The sequence below is a fragment of the Aquila chrysaetos genome, unplaced genomic scaffold, assembly GCF_900496995.4.
Source record: "Aquila chrysaetos chrysaetos unplaced genomic scaffold, bAquChr1.4, whole genome shotgun sequence".
NCBI classification, from domain to species: domain Eukaryota; kingdom Metazoa; phylum Chordata; class Aves; order Accipitriformes; family Accipitridae; genus Aquila; species Aquila chrysaetos.
The window spans coordinates 573,513-594,705 of NW_024470381.1; the positions used below are offsets into that span (position 1 = coordinate 573,513).

At 59.7% G+C, this 21,193-nt stretch overlaps 4 protein-coding genes across 14 annotated transcripts; 3 read left to right on the forward strand and 1 right to left on the reverse strand.

The window, feature by feature from the left end:
* Positions 1–79: 79 nt before the first annotated feature.
* Positions 80–8,373, forward strand: LOC115337670 (SUMO-activating enzyme subunit 1-like). The gene is given in 10 exon segments (XM_030006028.2): positions 80–325; positions 2,656–2,767; positions 3,635–3,808; positions 4,675–4,817; positions 5,023–5,122; positions 6,763–6,868; positions 7,046–7,190; positions 7,918–7,987; positions 8,106–8,123; positions 8,125–8,373. Coding segments are annotated over 10 exon segments (1,035 nt in total). The 5' UTR covers positions 80–233; the 3' UTR covers positions 8,200–8,373.
* Positions 8,374–9,161: 788 nt separating this feature from the next.
* Positions 9,162–11,304, reverse strand: LOC115337671. 2 transcript variants are annotated; one of them, XM_030006030.1, is made up of 4 exons: positions 11,192–11,304; positions 10,535–10,827; positions 10,024–10,199; positions 9,162–9,472 (listed from the first exon to the last, which is right to left on the reverse strand). In XM_030006030.1, exons 1-4 carry the CDS (start codon positions 11,200–11,202, stop codon positions 9,350–9,352), a joined length of 603 nt encoding a protein of 200 aa, XP_029861890.1. In that variant the 5' UTR covers positions 11,203–11,304; the 3' UTR covers positions 9,162–9,349. The 2 variants fall into 2 exon arrangements, with proteins under 2 accessions (XP_029861890.1, XP_029861889.1); XM_030006029.1 differs by having other exon boundaries at positions 9,162–9,475.
* A 1,851-nt stretch (positions 11,305–13,155) lies between these two features.
* LOC115337688 (coiled-coil domain-containing protein 9-like) lies at positions 13,156–17,803 on the forward strand. 9 transcript variants are annotated; one of them, XM_030006088.2, is made up of 13 exons: positions 13,156–13,409; positions 13,571–13,675; positions 13,918–14,064; positions 14,147–14,410; positions 14,527–14,610; positions 14,715–14,891; positions 15,008–15,195; positions 15,274–15,444; positions 15,554–15,620; positions 15,720–16,143; positions 16,612–16,685; positions 16,815–16,963; positions 17,335–17,803. In XM_030006088.2, exons 1-13 carry the CDS (start codon positions 13,407–13,409, stop codon positions 17,435–17,437), a joined length of 1,956 nt encoding a protein of 651 aa, XP_029861948.1. In that variant the 5' UTR covers positions 13,156–13,406; the 3' UTR covers positions 17,438–17,803. The 9 variants fall into 9 exon arrangements, with proteins under 9 accessions (XP_029861948.1, XP_029861951.1, XP_029861954.1 ...); XM_030006091.2 differs by lacking the exon at positions 16,815–16,963 and adding an exon at positions 16,311–16,467 and having other exon boundaries at positions 13,157–13,409; positions 17,335–17,443; XM_030006094.2 differs by lacking the exon at positions 16,815–16,963 and adding an exon at positions 16,311–16,464 and having other exon boundaries at positions 13,157–13,409; positions 17,335–17,443.
* LOC115337690 (C5a anaphylatoxin chemotactic receptor 1-like) lies at positions 17,359–21,115 on the forward strand. 2 transcript variants are annotated; one of them, XM_030006097.2, is made up of 3 exons: positions 17,359–17,419; positions 18,557–18,606; positions 19,657–21,115. In XM_030006097.2, exon 3 carries the CDS (start codon positions 19,675–19,677, stop codon positions 20,725–20,727), a length of 1,053 nt encoding a protein of 350 aa, XP_029861957.1. In that variant the 5' UTR covers positions 17,359–17,419; positions 18,557–18,606; positions 19,657–19,674; the 3' UTR covers positions 20,728–21,115. The 2 variants fall into 2 exon arrangements, with proteins under 2 accessions (XP_029861957.1, XP_040977684.1); XM_041121750.1 differs by lacking the exons at positions 17,359–17,419; positions 18,557–18,606 and adding an exon at positions 18,613–19,479 and having other exon boundaries at positions 19,592–21,115.
* The last annotated feature ends 78 nt before the right edge of the window (positions 21,116–21,193 follow it).

The window sequence follows — 21,193 nt, forward strand, 5'->3', positions numbered from 1 at the left end:
ATAGGGAGGTCCCCAGGCCGAGCGACGCGGTCACGCGGGGATGGAACTGCGGAAGAAACAACTCGAGGTGGTTCTTCTGTGGGGTCGCGGGTGTGGGGCCGCCGGGGCTCTCCGGGCCGGGGAGAGGATTCCCTGCCTCCCCTTCTCCAGTGGACGTGGAGCGGTGCGGGGTGCCGCGCGGCGTTCGCGCGGGCCGCCAGGGGGCGCTGCCCCGGCCGTGAGGTGGCGGCGGGATGGTGGAGAAGGAGGAGGGCGGCCTCAGCGAGGAGGAGGTGGCACAGTATGACCGGCAGATCCGGCTGTGGGGGCTCGAGGCCCAGAAGCGGTCAGTGGGACTGGGGCCTGCGGGGGAAGTCGGGGGGGGGCTTCTGGGGGCCCTGCGGCCTGTGAAGGACCCTGTAGGAGCTTGGGGGGGGCTGTAATATGAGGGGGGCCTTGGAGGAGCTTGTGGGGGGGTCGTATAGGGCACTGGAGGGACACTGCAATATGGGGGGGGGCCTTGGAGGGGCTTCTGGGGGGCCCTATAGGAGCCTGGATGGATTTATAGGTGCCCCACAGCCTGTGAGGGACCCTGTAGGAGCTTGTGGGGAACCCTATAGGGGCCCTGTAATGTGAGGGGGGCTTGGAGGAGCTTGTAGGGGCCCCACAGCCTGTGAGGGACCCTGTAGGAGCTTGTGTGGGGCCTGTAATATGAGAGGAGCCTTTGAGGAGCTTGTGGGGGGGTCGTATAGGGCCCTGGAGGGGCCCTGCAATATGGGGAGGGGCTTGTGAGGGGCTCTGTAGGGGCATGGAGGGGCCCTGCAATGTGAGGAGGGCTTTGGAGGGGCTTCTGGGGGGGCCTCATAGGGGCATGGATGGACTTATAGGGGCCCCATAGCCTGTGAGGGACCTTGTAGGAGCTTGTGGGGGGCCCTCTAGGGCCGAGTGGGGCCTTGGAGAAGCTTGTGGGGGGGCCCTAGAGAGGCCGTGGGGGGATTCTGGGGGCCCTGCAACCTGTGTGGGACCCTGTAGGAGCTTGTGGGGAGCCCTATAGGGCCCTGGAGGGCCCCTGCAATGTGAGGGGGGGGCTTGTGGGGGGCTCTATAGGGCTTGGAGGGGCCCCGCAATGTGAGGAGGGGCTTGTGAGGGCCTTATAGGGGCCTTGTAATATGAGGGGGGCCTTATGGGGGTGTATAGGAGCTTGTGGGGGGCCCTATAGGGGCTGGGGGGGGCCCTCCAATGTGAAGGGAGCTTGTGGGGGGGGCTGTAGAGGCCTGGAGGGGCCTGTGCGGGCCCTGTAATGTGAGGGGGCCGTATAGAAGTTTCTAAGGGCCTGGGTGGGGGCTTGGAAGGGCTTATGGGAGCCCTGCAGTGTGAGGGGGGCCTTGCAGGGGCTTATGGGGGCCCTGTAGGAACTTTTGGGGGCCTATGGGGACCCTACAGTGTGCGGGAGGGCCGTGTAGGGACTTCTGTGGCAACTGTAGCCGCTGCGGGGGGTCCTCAGGAGCTTTGTAGCAGCTTCAGAGAGGGGTCGGGGGTGGGTATGTAAGCTTATAGGGTCCATAGGGGTCTGTGGGGTCTCTGCCTGACCTCCTGTGAAACTCAGGCTTAGCCAAACTTGCTGTAGCGCACATTTGGGTGAAATTTGTGCCTCCTGGAGTTGAAGATGTGGGGGAAAGAGAGAGAAAAAAAATATAAATGGCTTCTGATTCGTTTCCAGCTGGAATTGCAAAGCATCTGTTCCCACTTGCTGGTTCCTGGGTCTTTCCCTGCTAGAAACCTTCTTGCTCAGCCCCTATTTTCTCTATAAGGGGTTTGTTTTTTTTTTTTCAGCTTTCAAGTTATTTTTTGTGGTCCTTTTCTGCAGGCTGTCCAGATTTCTGCTGGTTCCCAATTTCTTAGGTGTTCCCTGGGAAGCAGCAATGGGGTTGGTTTGGGAGAAAGTGGAACAACCCCAGAATGTGAAGACAAATGTAATGATGTTGCTGGGTGCAGATAAAAACGAGTGTGAAAATAGGCCAAAAAAGCAGGAGTCTCTCTGTTTAACAGCCCAGACTATCACTTGGTGCTGAGTAAACTTGATTTTGTCAGAAAACCAATACATACTAATCAATAACAGGCTTCCAAGGCTGGGGGGGGGGGGGCAATATCTAAATGATAAAAGGCAAGGCAAACACATCAGTCAGTTACTCGGAAGACTTAAAACTTGCACGCGCAGTTTTGTGCTGGAATAAATATACACACAAATGTATTAATTTCCCATTAATTATAATTTATCCACATCCCGGTGCAGCTCCAGCCCCCAGCCCTTTCGGGGGGGGGGGCTATTAGGAACCCTGAAGCGTGCGTTGTAATTAACCTGCAACCCCCCCCCTCCCGTTCGCTGAAAAGCAGCGCAAGACTTCAGAGTTATGCCCTGTTCCAAAGCTGCAAACGCTCTTTTTTCTGTGAATTTTCCTGAATTACCCACTCCTGACAGCCTGCATGTTTCTCTCTGCTTCCAAATTGTGTTAAACCTGCTTTTTTTCCCAGGCAGGGATGCCAAGGAGCATGGTTTTTCTGTCCAGCCGTATTTATCCACCATGTTTTCCCTCTGAGCACCAATTCCCCTTCGCCCCAACCCTCAGGGGACACTCCACGTGAGCCGTTAACACTGACTGAGTGTTTCTGCCACAGGTTACGAGCTTCCCGGGTGCTGCTGGTGGGGATGAAGGGTCTTGGAGCAGAAGTGGCGAAGAATCTCATCTTGGCAGGAGTCAAAGGCTTGACCATGCTGGACCATCAGCAGGTGAGAAGCTTGCAGCTTTGGTTAGCAGAGCTCCCAACCCCCCCCCCCCCCCCCCCCCCCCCGGTGCGGCGTGGTGCCAACGCTGGAGAACTTGCTCACTGCTTTTTGGGATAAACATTCTGCTTCGGGTGGAATTACTCCCTTTTGGGGCATGTAGAGTTTGCGTTTCCAGTCATTCACGTGGCAGCTAAATGCCAGGCTGTGCTCCTCCACCGGCTCTCGAGCTGGGGGGCTGAACCATAGCTTGCCCTGTCACTTTCTGGACATCCTTGGGTGCTGCACCCCACTCTGAGAAGCCAGCTTGTTTCTGGGGACATGTGATGACTTTGGCACTCTCCACCCAGCCCTCTCCCGTCTATCTCTGTCAGGACAGCCCCTTCCCATGTTTATCTGGGGCTGGCAGGCATGTATGAAGCAGATGTGGGGCTCAAAGCTCCTGCCACAAGTCTCGTGGACCCCAGAACCCCTAAACAGACTCTGCAGTGGGTTTTAATTCCCGATCTGGAGCTTTGTGCCCTGTGGCAAACATCGCTGGCACCGGCTGAATGTGTTTCTCACACGAGCATGGCCTCTAGGTCATGGCACGGTGTCTCCTCGGGCGCAAGAGGGAGCTGTGAGCTCGGGAGTGGGGAGAAGCAAGCAACGAAGCTGTGGGGGATTGAAAAATAGCGCAAAATAACCAGAGATTTTTTTTCCTCTGGTTATCTCGTGATGAGTTTTCCTGCGGTGAGGATGGCACCGCTTAGCTGTTCCCTTCCAGGCGTGAGTTCCCGCTTGTGCAGCACCCGCTGTAATTCTCCCTGGGGGCTTTTTCCACCCTGCCTGAGTCTGTGGGAAGACTAATCTCTCCGTTTTCTCCTGTTTCAGGTTTCCCAAGAGGACACACGAGCTCAGTTCCTCATCCCTGTGGGTTCCTTGGGCCGCAACAGAGCTGAAGCCTCACTGGAGCGGATGCAGAACCTCAATCCCATGGTGGACGTAAAAGCTGACCCCGAGAGCGTGGAGAGCAAGCCCGAAGAGTTCTTCACCCAGTTCGACGCAGTACGTGTGGCAGGGGGAGAGAAAGGTCGGAGGAGAAGGGGTTTGTTGACTTAGTAATAAGTCTGCTCGCTAATTGCTCTTTTATTCTGATTGCGTTAGCGCCTGAGAGCGTCTATCCTTGAGCTGTGGGCAGCTGCCTGCCTGTTGGCGTGAATTTTTGTGCTGCGGTTACAGGTTGAGCTGCCTGACTGTTCGCAAATGGCATCTGTTCCCCTTCTGGTCTCCTCTGTAGGTCGCATCAGGCAGCGGCTGCCTGCTTTTTTTGGGCGCGATGGGGCTGGTAGTTGTAGGAACCGCAGCCAATGCGGCTTCCCAATTCAGCGTTCCTGCCGGATGGTGAAAAATCTGGCAGCGGCTCTGAAAATGAAGGGAGGAGGAGGAACGCATCCAGGTATTGCAGCTCCTGTGGATCAGCTGCCTGCTCCTGCCTTCCCTGCCTGACTGCAGGGCGGCAGGAGCTGTTGAGGGAAACGTAAAGCGCTGATTATAATAATGTGGCCCTGCGGGGAGCTACCCCAGGGTACGTATCCTGCTCTGCTCCCAGGATAGACAGGCCCTGCGTTTTAAAAATACCCATATTTAGCTTCGTCCCCCAATTCCCACCGACATTATCTGGAAACGGGATGCCGTATCCCCTAACCTCCTAATTATCCCCGGAGTGGAGGTTGCTGGAATTAGCCCGTGTGAATGGGAGGGGAAAATTGATAATTACCCCGAGCGGTGTGCCCCGCTGTGAATGAAACGGCAAATCTACCTGGAACCTTCCCCGCTGCCCCAGGAAGGCAGGGAAGATTTCACACACCCCTAATAACCCCGTGAGGAGGGAAACGGGGAGGGGGGGTAAATGTTCAAATTTCTGCCTGTAGGTCTGCCTAACCTGTTGCTCCCGGGATGTTATGGTGAAGATCGACCAGATTTGCCACAAGAACGGCGTCAAGTTCTTCACTGGTGATGTTTTCGGCTACCACGGCTATATGTTTGCTGACCTTGGGGAACACGAATTTGTGGAGTGAGTCAGGGGGAGTGGGTGGCGAGAGGAGAACCGGCCCCACAAGAAGGGCATTGGTGTTTCGGCTGCCTTCACCCACTCGGGGAGGCTGCCTGCTTTCAGGAGATTTTAAATCTTTAAGAGTCATAAAAGACTGTTTGCTGCTGAGCAGCACGAAGGAGGATCGTGGTTTCTCAAAGCGAGCTCAATTTTTTTTCCTCCATAGAGAGAAAACCAAGGTCGCCAAAGTCAGCCCAGGTGTGGAAGATGGGCTAGACACCAAAAAAGCCAAACTCGACTCATCGGAGACAACCATGGTGAAAAAGGTGAGTGAATAAAAAGCCCACAGAGACCTCCGAGACCTGAAGCATGTGTCAGTTTGGCTGAGGGAGAGCCGGAGGGGGTTATCTGGGCAGCTTGGCCGCATTTTAGCTGCGGCAGGATGGCTTCTGTCGGCTTCCCAGGTGAGTTTTTGGCATCTCGCCGGCTGGATCTTCACCCTGCGCTGCTGTTCCCTCCTTGCTGAGAAGTGAGACGCTCATGGGCCATCCCAGAGAAGGCTTTTTTTTGGGGGGAGGATACCCACCCCCCCCCCCCCACCATAAAAAACCCCTCTGGGTGCTCCCACCTCGCTGCTTTTTTGTTTCCTCTGTGGCTGTACTGGTATAAAGCACTTTTATACTGGTTTTGATGGGGGAAGGGGAGTTGTAACAGCCTTAACTGGGGGGGCTCCAGCTTTTTGTGTCTCAGGCCATAAAAGCGGCATTATTGCTGTCAGCTGATAGCTGAGCTCCCTTTAAGTGGGACTCCTGAAGGTTTTCCATGTCTTTGGGGGGGGGAGCGAAATCTGCTCCAAAGCAAAACCTTTTCACATTTAAATGCCTTGGGCCTGGGCATTGTTTTGGTCTCCCAGCTGGAAATTTAACAGAGGAGTGGAAATCCCCCTCGACTTTATCTGGCTATGAGGAGAATGCAAGCTGAGCCAGCAGATTAACACCCTTTTGTGTCCCTTTTACTTCCCCCAACCCCATAGCTTAGAGGGTGCAGCTTCCCCTCGGAGGTCTGGGAATATTCCCTGGATGCCGATCGAACCAGCTGTCACCCTCCTGCAATTTGGAGGCAGGGGTGGGGGGGGGGAGGGGGGCACGGGGCACGATTCCGGGCGTGATGGGTTCGGATATGGCAAATTCCTCCAGATCTGTTTCTGAGATGCCAGAGCCTGCATGCCAAGAGAGGGCTGGGGCTCCGCCAAGCCTTTTCCCTGTATCCGTACGGGAGCGGGCAGGCTTCACGTCGGCAAGAGTTTCAAACTCCCTTGTTTAATACCTCTGAGGTTCGGAGCTGGTTTTTCCAAAGACTCCAGACTTTACACTCAGTAAACCCCATCCCATCCTAAGCTCCAACGCTGAGGGCTATTAGTGTTACCTTAAAAATCTTTTAATTGAGTGGCTCGCTGAGATGTCCTCCCGTCGGGTTAAGCTTTGCGGAGACACAATCCCCAAGGGTTTTGTGCCTGGACGCCAAAGTCATTGTGCGAAGAGGGCAGTCCTGTTCTCCTGTCTCCCTCCTGCCCCTGTGTGAAAAAAGACTATTATTTCTCCTCTGCTGTGGCCTGGCTCTTGTGCTCGTCCCCGCTGCCGTGTCCGGCTCCCCTTGCTGAGCTAAATGGGGAGGCAATTGGGGACGGGGGACGGATGACGATGCAGGTGAGAGCCATCCGCTGCAAACGAGTGGCAGCATGCTGTCCTCCCCGTGATGATGAGGAGGAGAAAGTGCCTTTTGTTTCCCCAGTCTTGGCGTCACTGTTTGCTTACTGACCTCATCTCAGAAGGGATCCTTGTGCCATCAAGACGGGGCTGGGGGGATCGGTGCTGGGTTGCTTTGCTGGGGGAAGGAGTGGGGGAGCTTTTTTCTGCCCTCGTGGTGAAGGACACCCCCCCCCGATCCACGAACTCTTCCCTTGCAGCACGTGGTTTTCTGCCAGCTGAAGGAAGCCCTGGCTGTCAACTGGAGCGGGGAGAAGGCGAAGGCAGTGCTGAAACGCACCACCCTGGATTATTTCCTCCTCCAAGGTAAGTCCCTGCCTTTTAATTCCCGCTGCTTTTCCCTGCTGGCATCGGGAAATTTGGCTTCGGCTGGTTGCCAAACCAGGTGTGTGCTTCCCTCGGTTTCTCCCAAATTGCCGGCAGCCCCTCGGATGCACGCTGGCACCTGGAGCCGACAATGGGGTGACTCCCCCCCCCCCCCAGTGCTGTTGAAGTTTCGGACGGATAACAGCCGGGATCCTTCCCCCCAAAACTATGCTGAGGACTCTAAGCTGCTGCTCCGGATCCGCCATGATGCCCTGGAGTCACTGGGGGTTGGCGCTGACCTGCTGCCAGATGAATTTGTCAGGTGCGGTGGGGAGCTGAGCACATCACCAGTGCCTCGTTAGCCATAAATTGCTCCTTTCCTGCTGGATTGCCAGGTGCTGGAGAAGCTCCAGCACCACCTGACACCCGTTTCACCATGCATCTCACTGGGAGGACAATGGTGGTGACCTGAGCCACTGCCTGCCCCGTGTGTCCTTGCTTTTCCTCTGGGTTACCCTCACTGGGGATTAATGGCTTGGTAGAGGAGGTTCACCGCCTTCCCCAAGGCCTCTGGTGCCGTGGGCTTGATGCTAGGCCAGATTCCGGCTCGTTCCGAGCCATCCCAGCCAGCTCTGCCAGGACCTTGGGACCACGCCGGTATAGAGAAATCCCCCCTGCCATCCCCACCACATATGTCCTTGCGGTGATGCCAAACCCCGGTGTCAACCCCGGGAGGGTTCCTGGCACATTCACTGGGAACTCCCCATCCCTGCCTACATGTTGCCACACGCTGCCCACCGTGAATGGCGGGAATGTGCTGCAGCGGTGGGGGATGGACAGATGATGCAGGGCCGGCATTTTGAGGGGCTTATTTTTAGCAGGGTGGCACGAAGCACGTGAGGGGGATGCACCGGTGTTGTGTCCCTGTCACCTCCGGCTCCTTTTGGGGGGAAACCTGGGTGTTTTAGTGAGACCCAGAAGCTTTTTCTGGGGGGGGAACTGCCACTTTTCTGGGTTTTGCTGGTTGAATTTCTTTTTCTTCCTTCCAGCTACTGCTTCTCTGAAATGGCTCCTGTCTGTGCCGTGGTCGGAGGTGTCCTGGGCCAGGAGGTGGTCAAGGTAGTGGCTGTGTTTTTTTGGGGGGGCTGTAGTGATGCTTGGGGGGGGGATGTCCTGCATGGCATACGCTTTTCCCCCCTGCCCCCCCCCAAAAAACCCTGTATTCCCCCCTGCCCAGGCCCTGTCCCAGCGGGACCCCCCCCCACAACAACTACTTCTTCTTCAACGGCATCAAAGGCAATGGGATCGTGGAGTGCCTGGGCCCCAGCTGAGCTTGGGGCAGGTTTGAGGGGGTGTCAAGCCCCCCCCCCTTTTGGTTTTGGGGGGTTGGGATGGTAAACCCTACCCCCCAGCAGTAATGGGCTAAATTTGGGGTGTGGCTGGCACCCTGTGCTTCTGTATGGGGGTTTTTTGGGTTAATAAAATCTTATTTCTAAAAAGTGGTTTATTTTGGGGCTGGAGCTGAGCTGTTGCTGGCTGTAACATGTGCGGGGGGGGGGGGAAGTCTGAGCTAACGCTGGAGTCCCCCCAAACCCCTTGGACTCTTAACCTGCAGTCCCCTACCCCTGCAACCCAAAACCCCATGGCCCCCTAACCCCTGCAGCTCCCCAAACCTTGTGGACCCCTTCCCCCCAACACTGCAGCCTCACACCCTATGGCCCTCACAGAATCCCAATGCTGTGGACCTGAAACCCTGTGGCCTGTCAAACCCCTGCATCCCTAAACCCCACAGACCCTCCAACCTCACAGCCACAAAACCCATGGACCTCCAAAAGCTGCAGTCCCCCCAAACCCTGCAGCCCCCCACCTGATGGACCCCCAAACCCCATGGACCCCAAAACACTGCAGCCCCCCAAACCCCCTGGGCCCCACTAACCCCTGCACCCTCAAACCCTATGGATCCCTCCAACCCCCCCCCCAGCACTGCTGCTGCATGCCCTCCTTAGATTCATTTTATTGAAAAGAAACATACAAAAAAAGTAACTGATCATATACAACCGCTGTCTTCCCCTATATACAGCCCTCCCATATACACTGCCTCCCCTATATATAATGTACAGCCCCCCCCCTCCCCTATATACAGTTCCAACATACAGTATATACAGAGTGCTGTGTGCCCCACCATGGGGAAGCCCGACCAGAGCAGGGAGGGAGGGCTGTGACCGCAGGAGCACTGTATTTGGAAGGGGGGGGGACCTGGGGGTGCCCCCCCACCCCATGTCGTGTCCCCCCCCATAGCCCCCCCCAACCAAAAAACCCCAATAAATTAAATAAATAGAAATTGGGGGGGGGGTCAGATGATGATGCAGCAGTGACCCCCCGGGAGCTGCAGCATGGGGCAGCTTCTCTTCACGGTGGTGGTGGTGAAGCAGGGGGCCGGGGGGGGGGTTAGTCCTTGCAGGCAGGAAAGCACAAGCAGGGCTAGTTGGCTTCCCGCGCGGGCAAGGCAGCTGCCTGCAGGTTGTAGACGGCTCCCAGCAACTGTGAGACCAGGCGGTAAAGGTGACCCCAAAAAACGCCGCCGACGCCGCCCCGCTGCTCCCGCTGCTGCTGAGAAATCTTAATTAGTGTGTGTGTGTGTGGGGTGTGTGTTAATTGGGGGGGTGTTGTGTTTATTTGGGGGGGCTGTTTTTTAGGGGGTCCCCCCCACCCTCGCGCTGCTGCTGGCTCCCTGCCTCATAGACCCGCTGCTATTTATAGGTTGTGAGTCAGCGGCTGGCTCGCATGCGCACGTGCAAACAAGCCAATGGTGCCTTTTTTTGGGGGGGCTGCCTAATTTGGGGGTGCCCCCCAAATTAACAGCCCCCCTCCTTCCCTGCAGCGAGCAAAAAGCAGAGGGAATAACACTGGGAATAGGAAGGAATAACACTGGGAATGGGGGTGATGTGAGATTTTGGGGTGCCCCCCTCCAAAAGCATCCCTGGGGTGCCCACCCCCCCCAAACAACAGCCACCATCCCCACAGGGAGCAAAAATCACAGGGAATAACACCAGGAATGGGAGGAGGAGGAGGGGGGATGCAGGTTTTTGGGGTGCCCCCCCTCCAAAAGCGTCCCTGGGGGAGCTCCCCCAAATTTTGGGGTGCCCCCCCCTTACCTGCTGCTCATAGGTCTGCTGGAAAGCGTCACCCAAACGGCGCAGGCGGGTGCCCAGCTCCTGCTCCGGACCGGGGGCTCCCCTGGGGAGGTGACTGTTGGGGACAGCCTCCCCCCGGCTCCCCCCACTTTGGGGGGGTCCCTCGTGGTCCCCATCCTCCGTGGGGTGAAACTCACCTGGGGGGGGGAAGGTCAGGCTGCACACACACCCCCCCCCCCCCCCCAAAGCAGCAGGCAGGGCAGCACTGCCTGTGCTGCCTGCACCAGGATGGGGGGGGGGGGGCTTGTCAACAGGAAAGCCCAGAACAATTCCCAGCGCTTTTGGGGGGGGGGGCACAAGCAGCTGCCCACCCCGCCCCCACGTGGCCCCCCAAAACACGAGTGGGGGGGGTCATGCCCTGACTCGCTGCCTGCCAAAACGAGCTGGCAGCAAACTGGCTCTGGGGGGGGGGTACGGATCCCCCCCCCCAAGGGGGCGTGGACCCCCCCCCCCCCCCCCCCGCGACACTCACCGTGGGCAGCGCCAGGGGTTCCCCGTGTCCCGCAGCGATAGAGAACGAAGTTGGGGGGGGGAGCCCCGGGACAAGCGCAGCTCAAACGGGGATGACGACTGGGGGGGGGCGTGAGGGGGGGGGGATCCCCACGCAGGACCAACGCCCCCCCCCCTCTCCCCCCTGCAGGCAGGATGTGCAGGCAGGGCCAACGCTCCCCCCCCCCCCCTGCAGGCAGGATGTGCAGGCAGGGGGGCTGGAGGCTCGCCGAGGCTCCCTTCCCGCAGCGGTCTGGCCATCGCACCCGGGGGGCTCTGTATGGGTTGTTGTTTTTTTTTTTTTTTGGGGGGGGGGGGGGAACCCCACGCGTGGCGGGACGACCCCCCCCCACCACAACCCCAACGTTTTCCCGTGCCCGCCAGGGGGCGCCCTCGGGAGCGGGAGCTGTTTGTAAACAAACCGGGCAGCGACCCGCCGGGACCCCCGGTGACCCGCCCCCCCCCAACACCGTGTGTGTGTGTGTGGGGGGGGGTGTCTCTTTACCCGCACACACCCCCCTCCCCTCACCTTGCCCACCACCCCCCTCCCCGTTTCCCCACGGGACCCTCTGCTGGGACAACACCCCCCCCCCCCGGAAAAAAAAACAAACAACCCACCACCGCCCCCCCCCCAACTCACTGCAGCTGCATGAACCGTGACAGGGCGGCGCGTTGCGACCGGCACCGGCACCGTGCTCGGTCTGGCAGCGCGCGACTGAACCCTGCCCGCTCTGGGGCGAAGCCCCGCCTACCTTCCCCCTTTCCCTTCACTTCTCATTCCACGCCTCCCGCCCGTGACGTCAAGGGCCACGCCCCCTTCCCCAAACCCCGCTCCTCCCCGGACAAGTTCGGGCTTGTGCGACGATCGGCGGAGGCGGTCGGGGATCTCCCCCCCCCCCGGGCCGGGGCGGGTCTCGGGGCGGGTCCCGGGGCGGGCGCAGCCACTCAGCCGCCTCCGCCGGTTTCCAGGGAAAGGTTTCGCCGCCACCGCCCCGGTAACAGCGGGAAGGGGCCAACCAGGCGCCGCCGCGGCCAGTGTGTGTGTGTCCCCACCCCCAAAAACCGGGTATCACTAAGGGGGGGGTACGGGGTCCGCCCGGTCTTTGCCCGGTGACAGCAGGCCCGCCCGCTGCCCCCGGCCCCCCCCCCGGTTCGACCCTTGACTCCTGACCTCTGACCCCCCCTATGCCCCGCCGGTCACCCCTGGCCCCGCCCCCCCTGGCCGAGCCCTCCGGCCGCTTTCCCTCCCCCGCCGCCGCCACCTCTTCCATCGCCCGCGTGCTGCCGCCGCGCTCCTATTGGACGGAGCCGCTTCCGCCGCAGCCAATGGGCGCCCGCGGCGGCGCTGTATCCAGCGGAGCGCGCGAGCGTGCGGGAACCGGCGGGGCTGAGGGTGAAGCTGTGGGTACCGGCTATAGGTAACTGCTATAGGTACTGACCATAGGTAACAGCTATGGGTAATGGTTGTAGGTACCGGCTATAGGTACCAGCTGTAGGTACTGGCTGTAGGTTGAAACGGCTATAGTTACCAGCTATAGGTACCAGCTATGGGTACTGGCTATAAGTACCAACTATGGGCACATCTATGCATACTGGCTATAGGTATAGGCTATAGGTACTAACGATGGGTACTGGCCATAGACACTAGCTGTAGGTAACAGCTAAAGGTACTGGCTATGGGTGCATCTATGGGTACTGGCTATAGGCACCAGCTATAGGTGCATCTCTATGGGTACATATATAGGTACTGGCTATAGGTACCAGCTATGGGTACCAGCTTTAGGTACTACTATAGGTGCCACTATCAGTACTGGCTATGGGTACCAGCTATGGGTATAGCTACAGGTGCCACTATAGGTAACAGCTATAGGTAATGCTATGGGTACCACTATAGGTACAGCTATAGGTTTATACACAGGTACTGCTATGGGCATTGCTATGAGTACAGCTATGGGTATTGGTATAGGCACCGCCATAGGTACTGCTATGGCTACAGGTGCTGCTGTAGGTAAAGCTATAGGTATGGCTATAGATACCGCTGTGGGTACCTCCATAGGTGCTGCTATAGGTACATCCATCAGTATGGCTATAGGTACGTCCACAGGTACTGCTATGGGTGTCGCTATAGGTACCCGCTGTAGGTACCGCTATAGGCACGGCTATAGGTACCGCTGTGGATATGTCCACAGGTACTGCCGTGGGTACCAGTATGAGTACCGCTATGGGTACGTCCATAGGTCCCACTATAGGTCCCGGCCCAGGGCCGAGCCCTCCCCGGCCCCGCCCCCCTCGCCGCGCGCCCTACCCGGCCCAGCCAATCGCGACACGCCGCCGCGGCCAGAGCCGCAGCTGCCATGGAGACAGCCGGGGGGCGTGGCGGCGGGGGGAGAGACACGCCCACGCCGCGCCTCCAGCCCCGCCTACGGCGGGAGGAGCAAAGGCGGGAGGATGCGGGGAGCCACGCCCACCGCGGGGGAGTAGAAGGGGGGGCAGAGACACAGGGACGGGGGGACATGGGGGACAGGGGTACGGACACGGGGGGGGGGCACCGGCAGGGGGATGGGGGGACAACAGGTACAGGGGACATGGGGGGGACACGGGGGGGAGGCCAGGACAGAGGGCAGCACGGGGACAGTCCCCGAGGCTGAGCGGGGAGGACGGACAGACGCCCGAGAGGGGACAGAGGGACAGCCACCCGCGCTTCCAGCCCTACGGTGGGCCCTACCCCCCACCCCACCATCGCCCTTTTAAAACCTCTCCCCTCCCATTAATCCCGTAGCGGAAGCTGTTCTGACGCGCGAGTGGGCGGGGACAACCGGTTATCGGGGTGGTCTGTGTACGGCCTGGCCGCCGCCATGGTGAGGCCCGGCTCCTCCGCTCCGGGGGTCCGGCTGGGCCTTGTCGGGGTCGGGCAGGGGCTTTTAAGGGAGTTGTGGGTGGGGGGCCTGGGGGCCTGTCCGCCCAGGCCGGGATGGCGGAGGGCCGCTCCCCGCTCTCACCCCGTGTCTCCCCACCTCAGTCGGCCGCGCTGGACCTGAGATCGAAGGAGGAGAAGGACGCGGAGCTGGATAAACGTATCGAAGCGCTACGGAAGAAGAACGAGGCCCTTATTAAGCGTTATCAGGTGGGGGGGGGCTCGGCTCTGTCCTTTCCCCCCCCCACCACCCCGCCGCTGCCTGCTTACAGCCCTTAATCCCCCCTAATGCCCGCAGCGGCTTAACGCCGGGGGGGGGGGTGTGTGTGTTTAATGTAATACGGGGTCACAGGAGGGAGTTTGGGGGGGGGGGTGTTTGTCCTGTCCTTCATCTCCCCAAAATCCACAGCGAGGGGGGTTTGTCCCGGCTCACGCCCGTATCCCGATAACAGGAGATCGAGGAAGATCGGAAGAAAGCAGAGCAGGAGGGAATCGCGGTGACGGCTTTGCGCAGGGTGAGGCCAGTTGATGCCGAGCCAGAGAGGAGATGGGTGGACAAGGATCTCTCCATCACTGTCCAGGTTATGCTCTCCCCTGGGGTGAGTGGGGGGAGTTGGGGTTCAGGGCAAGGTGGGGGTCCGTTGTGTCTTGCTGATACCCCCCCCATTTCTTTCCCTCTAGGAGAAGCACATGGTGAAGGACAAGAAGCTGTTGGGCGCCCCAAAACCCAGCCGCAGTGCTGCTCCCCGCGGCTCAGGGCATGCCGGCCTGCGTCCTTCTGGCCGTTCCCCCCGGGGGAAACCCCCTGCCAAGCCATTTTGGGAGGGGGCTGGGGGTGACGGCATGATCCTGGCAGAGCCCAGTGGCCGGGGATGGCGCTCGCGGGGCCGGGGGGCAGCTGGCATGGTGATGGGGGGTGACGCTGGTCCCGACCGAAAGTCCAAGGTGGGTGTTTTGGGGGCCAGGTGGGTGTTTTGGGGGCTGGGTGGGTTCACCCCACACCCTGGGGGTGCGGGGGAGGGTTTACTTGCATCCAGCGGCAGCTGATTTCTCCTTGCCAGGAGTGGGAAGAGCGGCGGCGGCAGAACATCAAGAAGATGAATGAGGAGATGGAGAAGATTGCGGAGTACGAGAGGAACCAGCGAGTGAGGAGGGAAAGGGGACTGGGGGGAGGATAGTCAGTCGTGAACGTCCCCCCCCCCAGGGGTGACAACGTCCCCTTTTCCCCCCACCACCACTGCCGACTCAGGACGGGCTTCATGAGAAGAACCCTGTGCGTAACTTCTTGGATGACCCATGCCGCAGTGGCCCCTTCCAGGACGCCGATCGTAAGGAGGGGAGCCGGCGACATGTCCGAAATTGGGGGGGAACTGATTTCCACAAGGTCAAGGCAGGGATGGAGCGTGAGAAGACCTGGCAGGGCCCTGTACGTACCCCAGTGGGTCCCCCCCACCTCCTGCCCCTCTCTTTTTGGGGGGGTCCTGGGGGTCCCGGATGGGGTTTGAGTGGCTGGGACAGGGCTCGAGCTGTGTCTTGCCACAGGGACACTGTTCCAGCCTGAAAGCTGGGGGGCCGCTGGACATGACGCTCTCCATGACGGGTCGGGAGCGAGCCGAATACATCCGCTGGAAGAAAGAACGGGAACAAATCGATCAGGAACGCTTGGCGCGGCACCGCAAACCCACCGGGCAGTGGCGGCGGGAGTGGGATGCCGAGAAATCGGACAGCATGTACATAACAGGGGGCCTGGGGGGTTGATTTTTGGGGGGGGTTGTGGCATCCCCGGTGTCACCCGTCCCCTTTTTTAGGTTCAAGGAGGGCTCTGCGGCACCGCCCGGCTCAGAAATGAGTGTCGGGGAGGAAAACAAGCGCCCTCCTCCCAAACCTCTCACTTTTGGGGAATTCCTCACCCCGCATTGCACCCAGAGGAGGAGAAAGGGCCGGGGATGTGGCCAGGGTGCCGGGACCAAGCCCTACAGGTTGGTGGGGTCGCATTCCAATGAGGATTTGGTGGGTTGGGGCTCTTCTCTGAGCCCCATTTTCCCATGGATTTTTTCTGAGCCACTGGGATCTTCTTTTCCCTTATAGCATGCACGATAACCGGTGGGAGGAAAAGGAGCTGCCAGTATTGACCGAGGAAGCCAAGAGCTGGAAGGTAAAACGCCGGGGCAGAGCCCGAGGGGAACCAGTGGATGTTTGGCTGCGCCGAGGTGCCCTTCTCCCCCTCTGATACCCCCCAACCTTGTGCCCATAGGCAGAAGAAGCACCGAGTGGGGCCCTCCCGGAGCCCCCCTGCTCCCTGAGCCCTGAGGAAGATGAGGACCAGTGGGAGGACGTTAGTGAGGAGGAGGAGGAGGAAGGTGGCGGTGGCGGCACCAGCCCAGGATCATCGAGCGAGGATGAAGCACCCTGCAGTGCGTCCCCCAAAGCCCAACGTCTCCCCAGAGCCGGGCAGGCTGTGGCTCCCAAACTGCACGTGCCCCCCACCACTGTGGCACCTGTCCCAGATGGGGGGGCTGGCACCCCCCTGAGCCCCTTCTCCCCCGTGGAAGGCCACCAGCCCATCTCGGACTGGGGCGAGGAGATGGATCTGGCCTCTCCCCGCAGCAGTCTGGGGGACAGTCCCCTTTCAGGTCCCACTGTCCCCAAGTCGAGAGGGGATTCCGGAGAGACTCCAGGTAAAAGTGGGGGGGGATCTGCCTGAATTAGGGCTGGGGGGGGGGGGGAATGGGAGACAGGCCAAACATGGGCTGAACCCCTGGGATTTGGGGGGGACGTGTAGCCAGAGCAGCAGGACAAGGGAAGGGGCCAGATGGGGGCTTGACTCTGGTTTCTCCCCCCCCAGGACTGAGCCCCGTGGAGCTGGCTGGGCCCCCCCCGGGGGGTGCAGAGCCCTGTAGAGCTCCCCCAAGGGGAAGAAACGAGGCTGAACACGGAGCAAGAGGCTTTGGGGAAGCACGAGGAGGCGGCGGGGAGCCCAGCAGAGGACGGGATGCAAGGTGGTGAGGGGAATATGGGGACACACACACCACAGGGGACCCTCCTCAGTTCTAATCCCCCGAGGCTGGGGGAGTGTCCTGCGAGCCGTGGGGTTCAGACCCCAATTTGTTCTCTCTTTTTTTTTTTTTTTCTCCCCCCCCCCCCAGGAGTTACGGCATTTCCCTGCCAGCCAGATGCAGAGGTGGCCCCTGGCATGGTGGAGATCGCAGACTTTGAGCGGGTGTGTTTCCGTAAGAATTCGCCTTCTCCGGCTGGCCGCTAACGGGGGACTGACACCCGCACCCTCCAGGCTCTTGTCTTGTCTGTCCTTCCCACTTCTGCTTGCCGGCTCCGACACTCTTGCTGACAGACTGACTCTACCTGCAAAACATCCCGGAGCTGCTGCGCTTTGCTCCCGGCATCTCCGGTTTTGGGATCCGGTTCCTTCCAAAGCCCGGGAAGCGCGTCGGGTGGTGGAGGCTGGCAGGTGCTGCGCTTGCCTGGGAGGCTGCGACATCTGTATGTCTGTCTGTCTGTCTGTCCTGGATTAAACTCTTCCCGTCCCAAACTGCCCAAGGGACTGGTCTCTCCCTGTAGCCGTGGCCAGGAGGGAGGTTGCAGAACCAGGATAAGGCTCTGGGTTTGGAAGCAGGGGCGTGGAAAAGCACCAACCCCCTGCTCCCTGGGGCAGAATCAGGCCCCGTGCCCAAACGTGGGGCACCCGGCAGTGGGGCTGTGCTGCCCCACATGTCCCTCGCACCCATCTCCCGGCAGTTGGGGGCTGACAGGAGGGTATAGGCAGGGACCGACCCCCCCCCCCCCGAGCTCTTCCTCGGCTCTGGGGCTGGCAGCTGCCTTCATACTGCCTCCTTCTCTCTCTCCTTCGACAGGATGGCCAAGCGCCCCGATGTCCTCGAGCAGCCCCTCTGTCACCTGGGTTGCTCCTGCCGTGACTGTTACAGCTTTCTAGAGACTGTGAGCTGGCAGGAATAACCCGGGGGGGGTGGGGTGGGAAAAAAAAGAAAATCACCTGCCTGTACCTCCATGGGGGGTTCCCCGAAATCCCTTCTGTGCCCACGGGGGAGGTGGGTCGAGCCTGGCATCATGGGTGTTTAGGAGCGGAGGATGCCAGCGCAGGTGGCAGCATCAAGGGTCCCAAAAGAGTTTGGGGGCTCCAGCTGTGCACCCCCAGTTCCCAGAAGCTCCCCCCAAAGTTCCTGCCCCTGGCAGGGCACTTTGGGGTCCCCTTGTTCTCCTCTGTGCCCTGAAGCTGGGCAGGACGGGTGGGCTTGGCATCCCCCCCCAACCCCGGGCTGCCTCATCCCACCGGCTCTTTGTAAAATAAACCTCCAAAACATCTCTGTGCCTGATCCTTGCTCACAGGGGACCCCCCTGCTTTGCTGCTGGGGTCCCCCCCTTGCTCACAGGGGTCCCCCTCTCCTCTTAAGGCTGGGAAGGTGGTGGTGGGGGCGTCCCGGTACCAGCAAGGGGCTGCCCAGCAGACACTGGGGCTGGGAAGCTGCCAGTGCCTGTTACCTGTTGGGGGGTTCCTGGTTTTTGGGGGCGAAATGAGGAGCGTAGGGGCTCTGGGGGAGGTTTTGGGGTGAAATGAGGAGTGTAAGAGCAGGAGGGCTGTCCCCTAATCCCCCCACCCTGGGACCTTGTGCTGTCCCTGGGGACCAGTGGGGACACTTGGGGCACAGCAGGTCCTGGCTGGGAGAGGAGAAGTCCCCTGGCTCCATGGTGGTGGCTGGTGGTGTCCCCCAGACCAGGGGGGATCCCTGTGAGACCTGTCAGCTTTCCCCAGCCATGGTGGATGGGTGAGGGATGCTCCAGGCTCTCCCCAGCATCACCTTTGAGCTGAAACGAGCCAGATACCCCTCAAAAAACCCCACTGTTCTGGGGTTGACACCTCGTTTTCCAACTCCGCTTGCTGCTGCAGAGGGGTCTCCGCCTGCAATCTCCCCCCTCGTTATACCCGGAGACAAAGTTTTTCTGGCCCTGCTGCCCCTCCCAGCCCGCTTGTCGTTGTTGTTGTGTTCGTCTTTTTTTTTTTCTTTTTTTTTCTCCCCCTTGGCGTTGCTTCCTGTTCGCTGCTGTATAAAAACCCAGTGCTGCCCGCTCGTCCCCACGGAGCGCAGCCACAGCCGGCGAGGACCCAGGTGAGCGGCTGGTGGGGCGTGCGATGGGCGAGACTCCCTTTGCCTAAAAACCAAAATCCAGTGCCGTGGGGGGGGGGCAAAGCTGAGCTTTGGGTGATCTCCATCCTTCTGCTTGTGGGATGGATTTTCCCTGCTGAGGGCATGCGGTGAGGTTGCTGCGGCTCCTCTTTAGGCGTTGGGTGATGGTTGGAGATGCCATATCTCCTCCTTACCCCTTCTTCCCATGCTCCGGGTCACTCAACCGGCTATCTGAGGATCCCAGACCTTCCCTGTGGTTTCCTCTTTCTCCTTCAAGTTTTTTTCCAATCCCCTCTTGGTGCTGGCGATGCTTTGGGCACGGAGAGGTTTCTCCCCCCCCCCCCCCCCCCCCCCAGGGGCTTGAGAACCAAACCAAAATCATCCCCCTGTGGCACCCACCCAGTAGAAGCTGGAGAAACTGCTGGAGCTGCAGCTCCTGTGGCGTTTCCTCATCCAACTTCTTGCGCCACAGAGCTGAGGGCAGCTTGGTGAGGAAGTGGGGAAATGCCTATTTCCTCGGTTACTGGGGTGGAAGTGGAGGGGGGACACGACCATGAAGCCAAGCGGTTTGGGGTGCTTGCGCCACACGTTCTCATTGAGGAGCATCTCTCTGGACTGGTTTTGGTGGTGCTGCCTCTTTGCCCTGGGGGGAGAGGACTGTCGGATGGAGGGGAGAGATGATGGCGATGATGATGGTTGTAAGGAAGAGATGTTTTACGATGAGGGTGGTGAGATGCTGGAACAGGTTGCCCAGAGGAATTGTGGAAGCCCCATCTTCAAGGTCAGGTTGGATGGGACTTGGAGCAACCTGATCTAGTGGAAGATGTCCTTGCCCATGACAGGGGGTTGGACTGGGTCATCTTTGAAGGTCCCTTCAATCCAAACCGTTGCGTGATGCTACGGACAGGGCTTTGAGCAACTTGATCTAGTGGAAGATGTCCTTGCCCGTGGCGGGGGGGTGGACTAGATGATCTTTGAAGGTCCCTTCAACCCAAACCATTCTTTGGTGGTCTAACAGAGTGTGGTTTCTAGGTTGGGAGCTGGTGGAGGATGGACTTCTTAATGTCCAATTATACCTTCAATTACTCCAACGGGGACGACTATTCCATATATGATTTTGATGGCTATGAAGTTCCTCACAGCTACCGCGCCGTCCTGGTGCTCTACGCCCTCATCTTCCTCCTGGGCGTCTTGGGCAATGGAGCCGTCATCTGGGTGACCGGCTTTGAGCTGCGGCGCACGGTGAACGGTGTCTGGTTCCTCAACCTCTCTGTGGCCGACCTCCTCTGCTGCCTGGCCCTGCCCTTCCTGGCCCTGCCGCTGGCCCGTGACCACCATTGGCCGTTGGGTCGCTTCGCCTGCAAGCTGCTGCCCTCCCTCACCATCCTCAACATGTTCGCCAGCATCCTCCTCCTGATGGCCATCAGCGCTGACCGTTGTGCCCTGGTGACGCGGCCGGTGTGGTGCCAAAACCACCGGACGTTGGGGCTGGTCCGGGGCACTTGCGCGGCCGCCTGGTTCCTGGCCGGGCTCCTCACCCTTCCTTCCTTCATCTTTCGCACCACCCGTTTGGATGACTTCTCCGAGAAGACCACCTGCGTCCTGGACTACGCGGCCGTGGGGCATCACCAGCATGTCACCGAGCTCGTTACGGCTGTCACCCGCTTCATCTGCGGCTTCCTGGTGCCCTTCGTGGTGATCACGGCTTGCTATAGCTTGCTGCTGGCCCGTGTCCACAGCAAGGGCTTTGCTCACTCCCAGAAAGCCATCAAGCTCATCTTGGTGGTCATCATCAGCTTCTTCGTGTGCTGGCTGCCCTACCACGTCGTGGGCTTGATCCTGGCCTCCACCCATCCTCACAGCACCTTGTTCAAGGGTGCCCTGGCAGCTGACCCTATCGTAACTGGCATCGCCTACATCAACAGCTGCATCAACCCCATCATCTACGTCGTCATGGGCCAGGAATTCAAGGACAAGTTCCAGCGTTCCTGGAGAGCCGTGCTGCAGGGCGTGCTGAGTGATGACCCCACCAGCACCATGGGGGACAGCAGGATGAAGACCAAGTCCACCATGGATGACCACAGCGTCAGCACCAATGTGTGACCAGGAATGAGGTAGCTCCGGGGCTGAAACATCACTTGAGGCCACCACCTTCTCCTCTCCTGGAGGTCCCCCTGGGCCCCATAGAGAGAAGACAATGCCTCCATTGTCCCCTTTCCCCACGAGTTGCCCCAGGTGGTTGCAGGCTGGGGAAGTTGTGTGCCCACCTAGCCCTGGGGCCCTCCTCCTGGCTTCCTCGGTGGCTTGCCAGCAACGAGAGGACTTTGTCTCTGCCTGCAATACCCCCTTCTCCTGCTTCCCCAACCCAAGCATGGACCCTACTTTCCCCTCTCAGCTCCATGAGGGCTGTGCTGCCCCATGAACTGTGGGAGCAGCTCGGAACACCTGGCATTTGTTTTCAAGAGTGACCGTTAGAATTTGTTGTGCTGCATGTTTGCCAAGCCTTTGAAGAACTAGTTTCACAAGGTCAGGTTGGAGGATGGCCTTGTGTAGGCCTGGGAAGATGTGG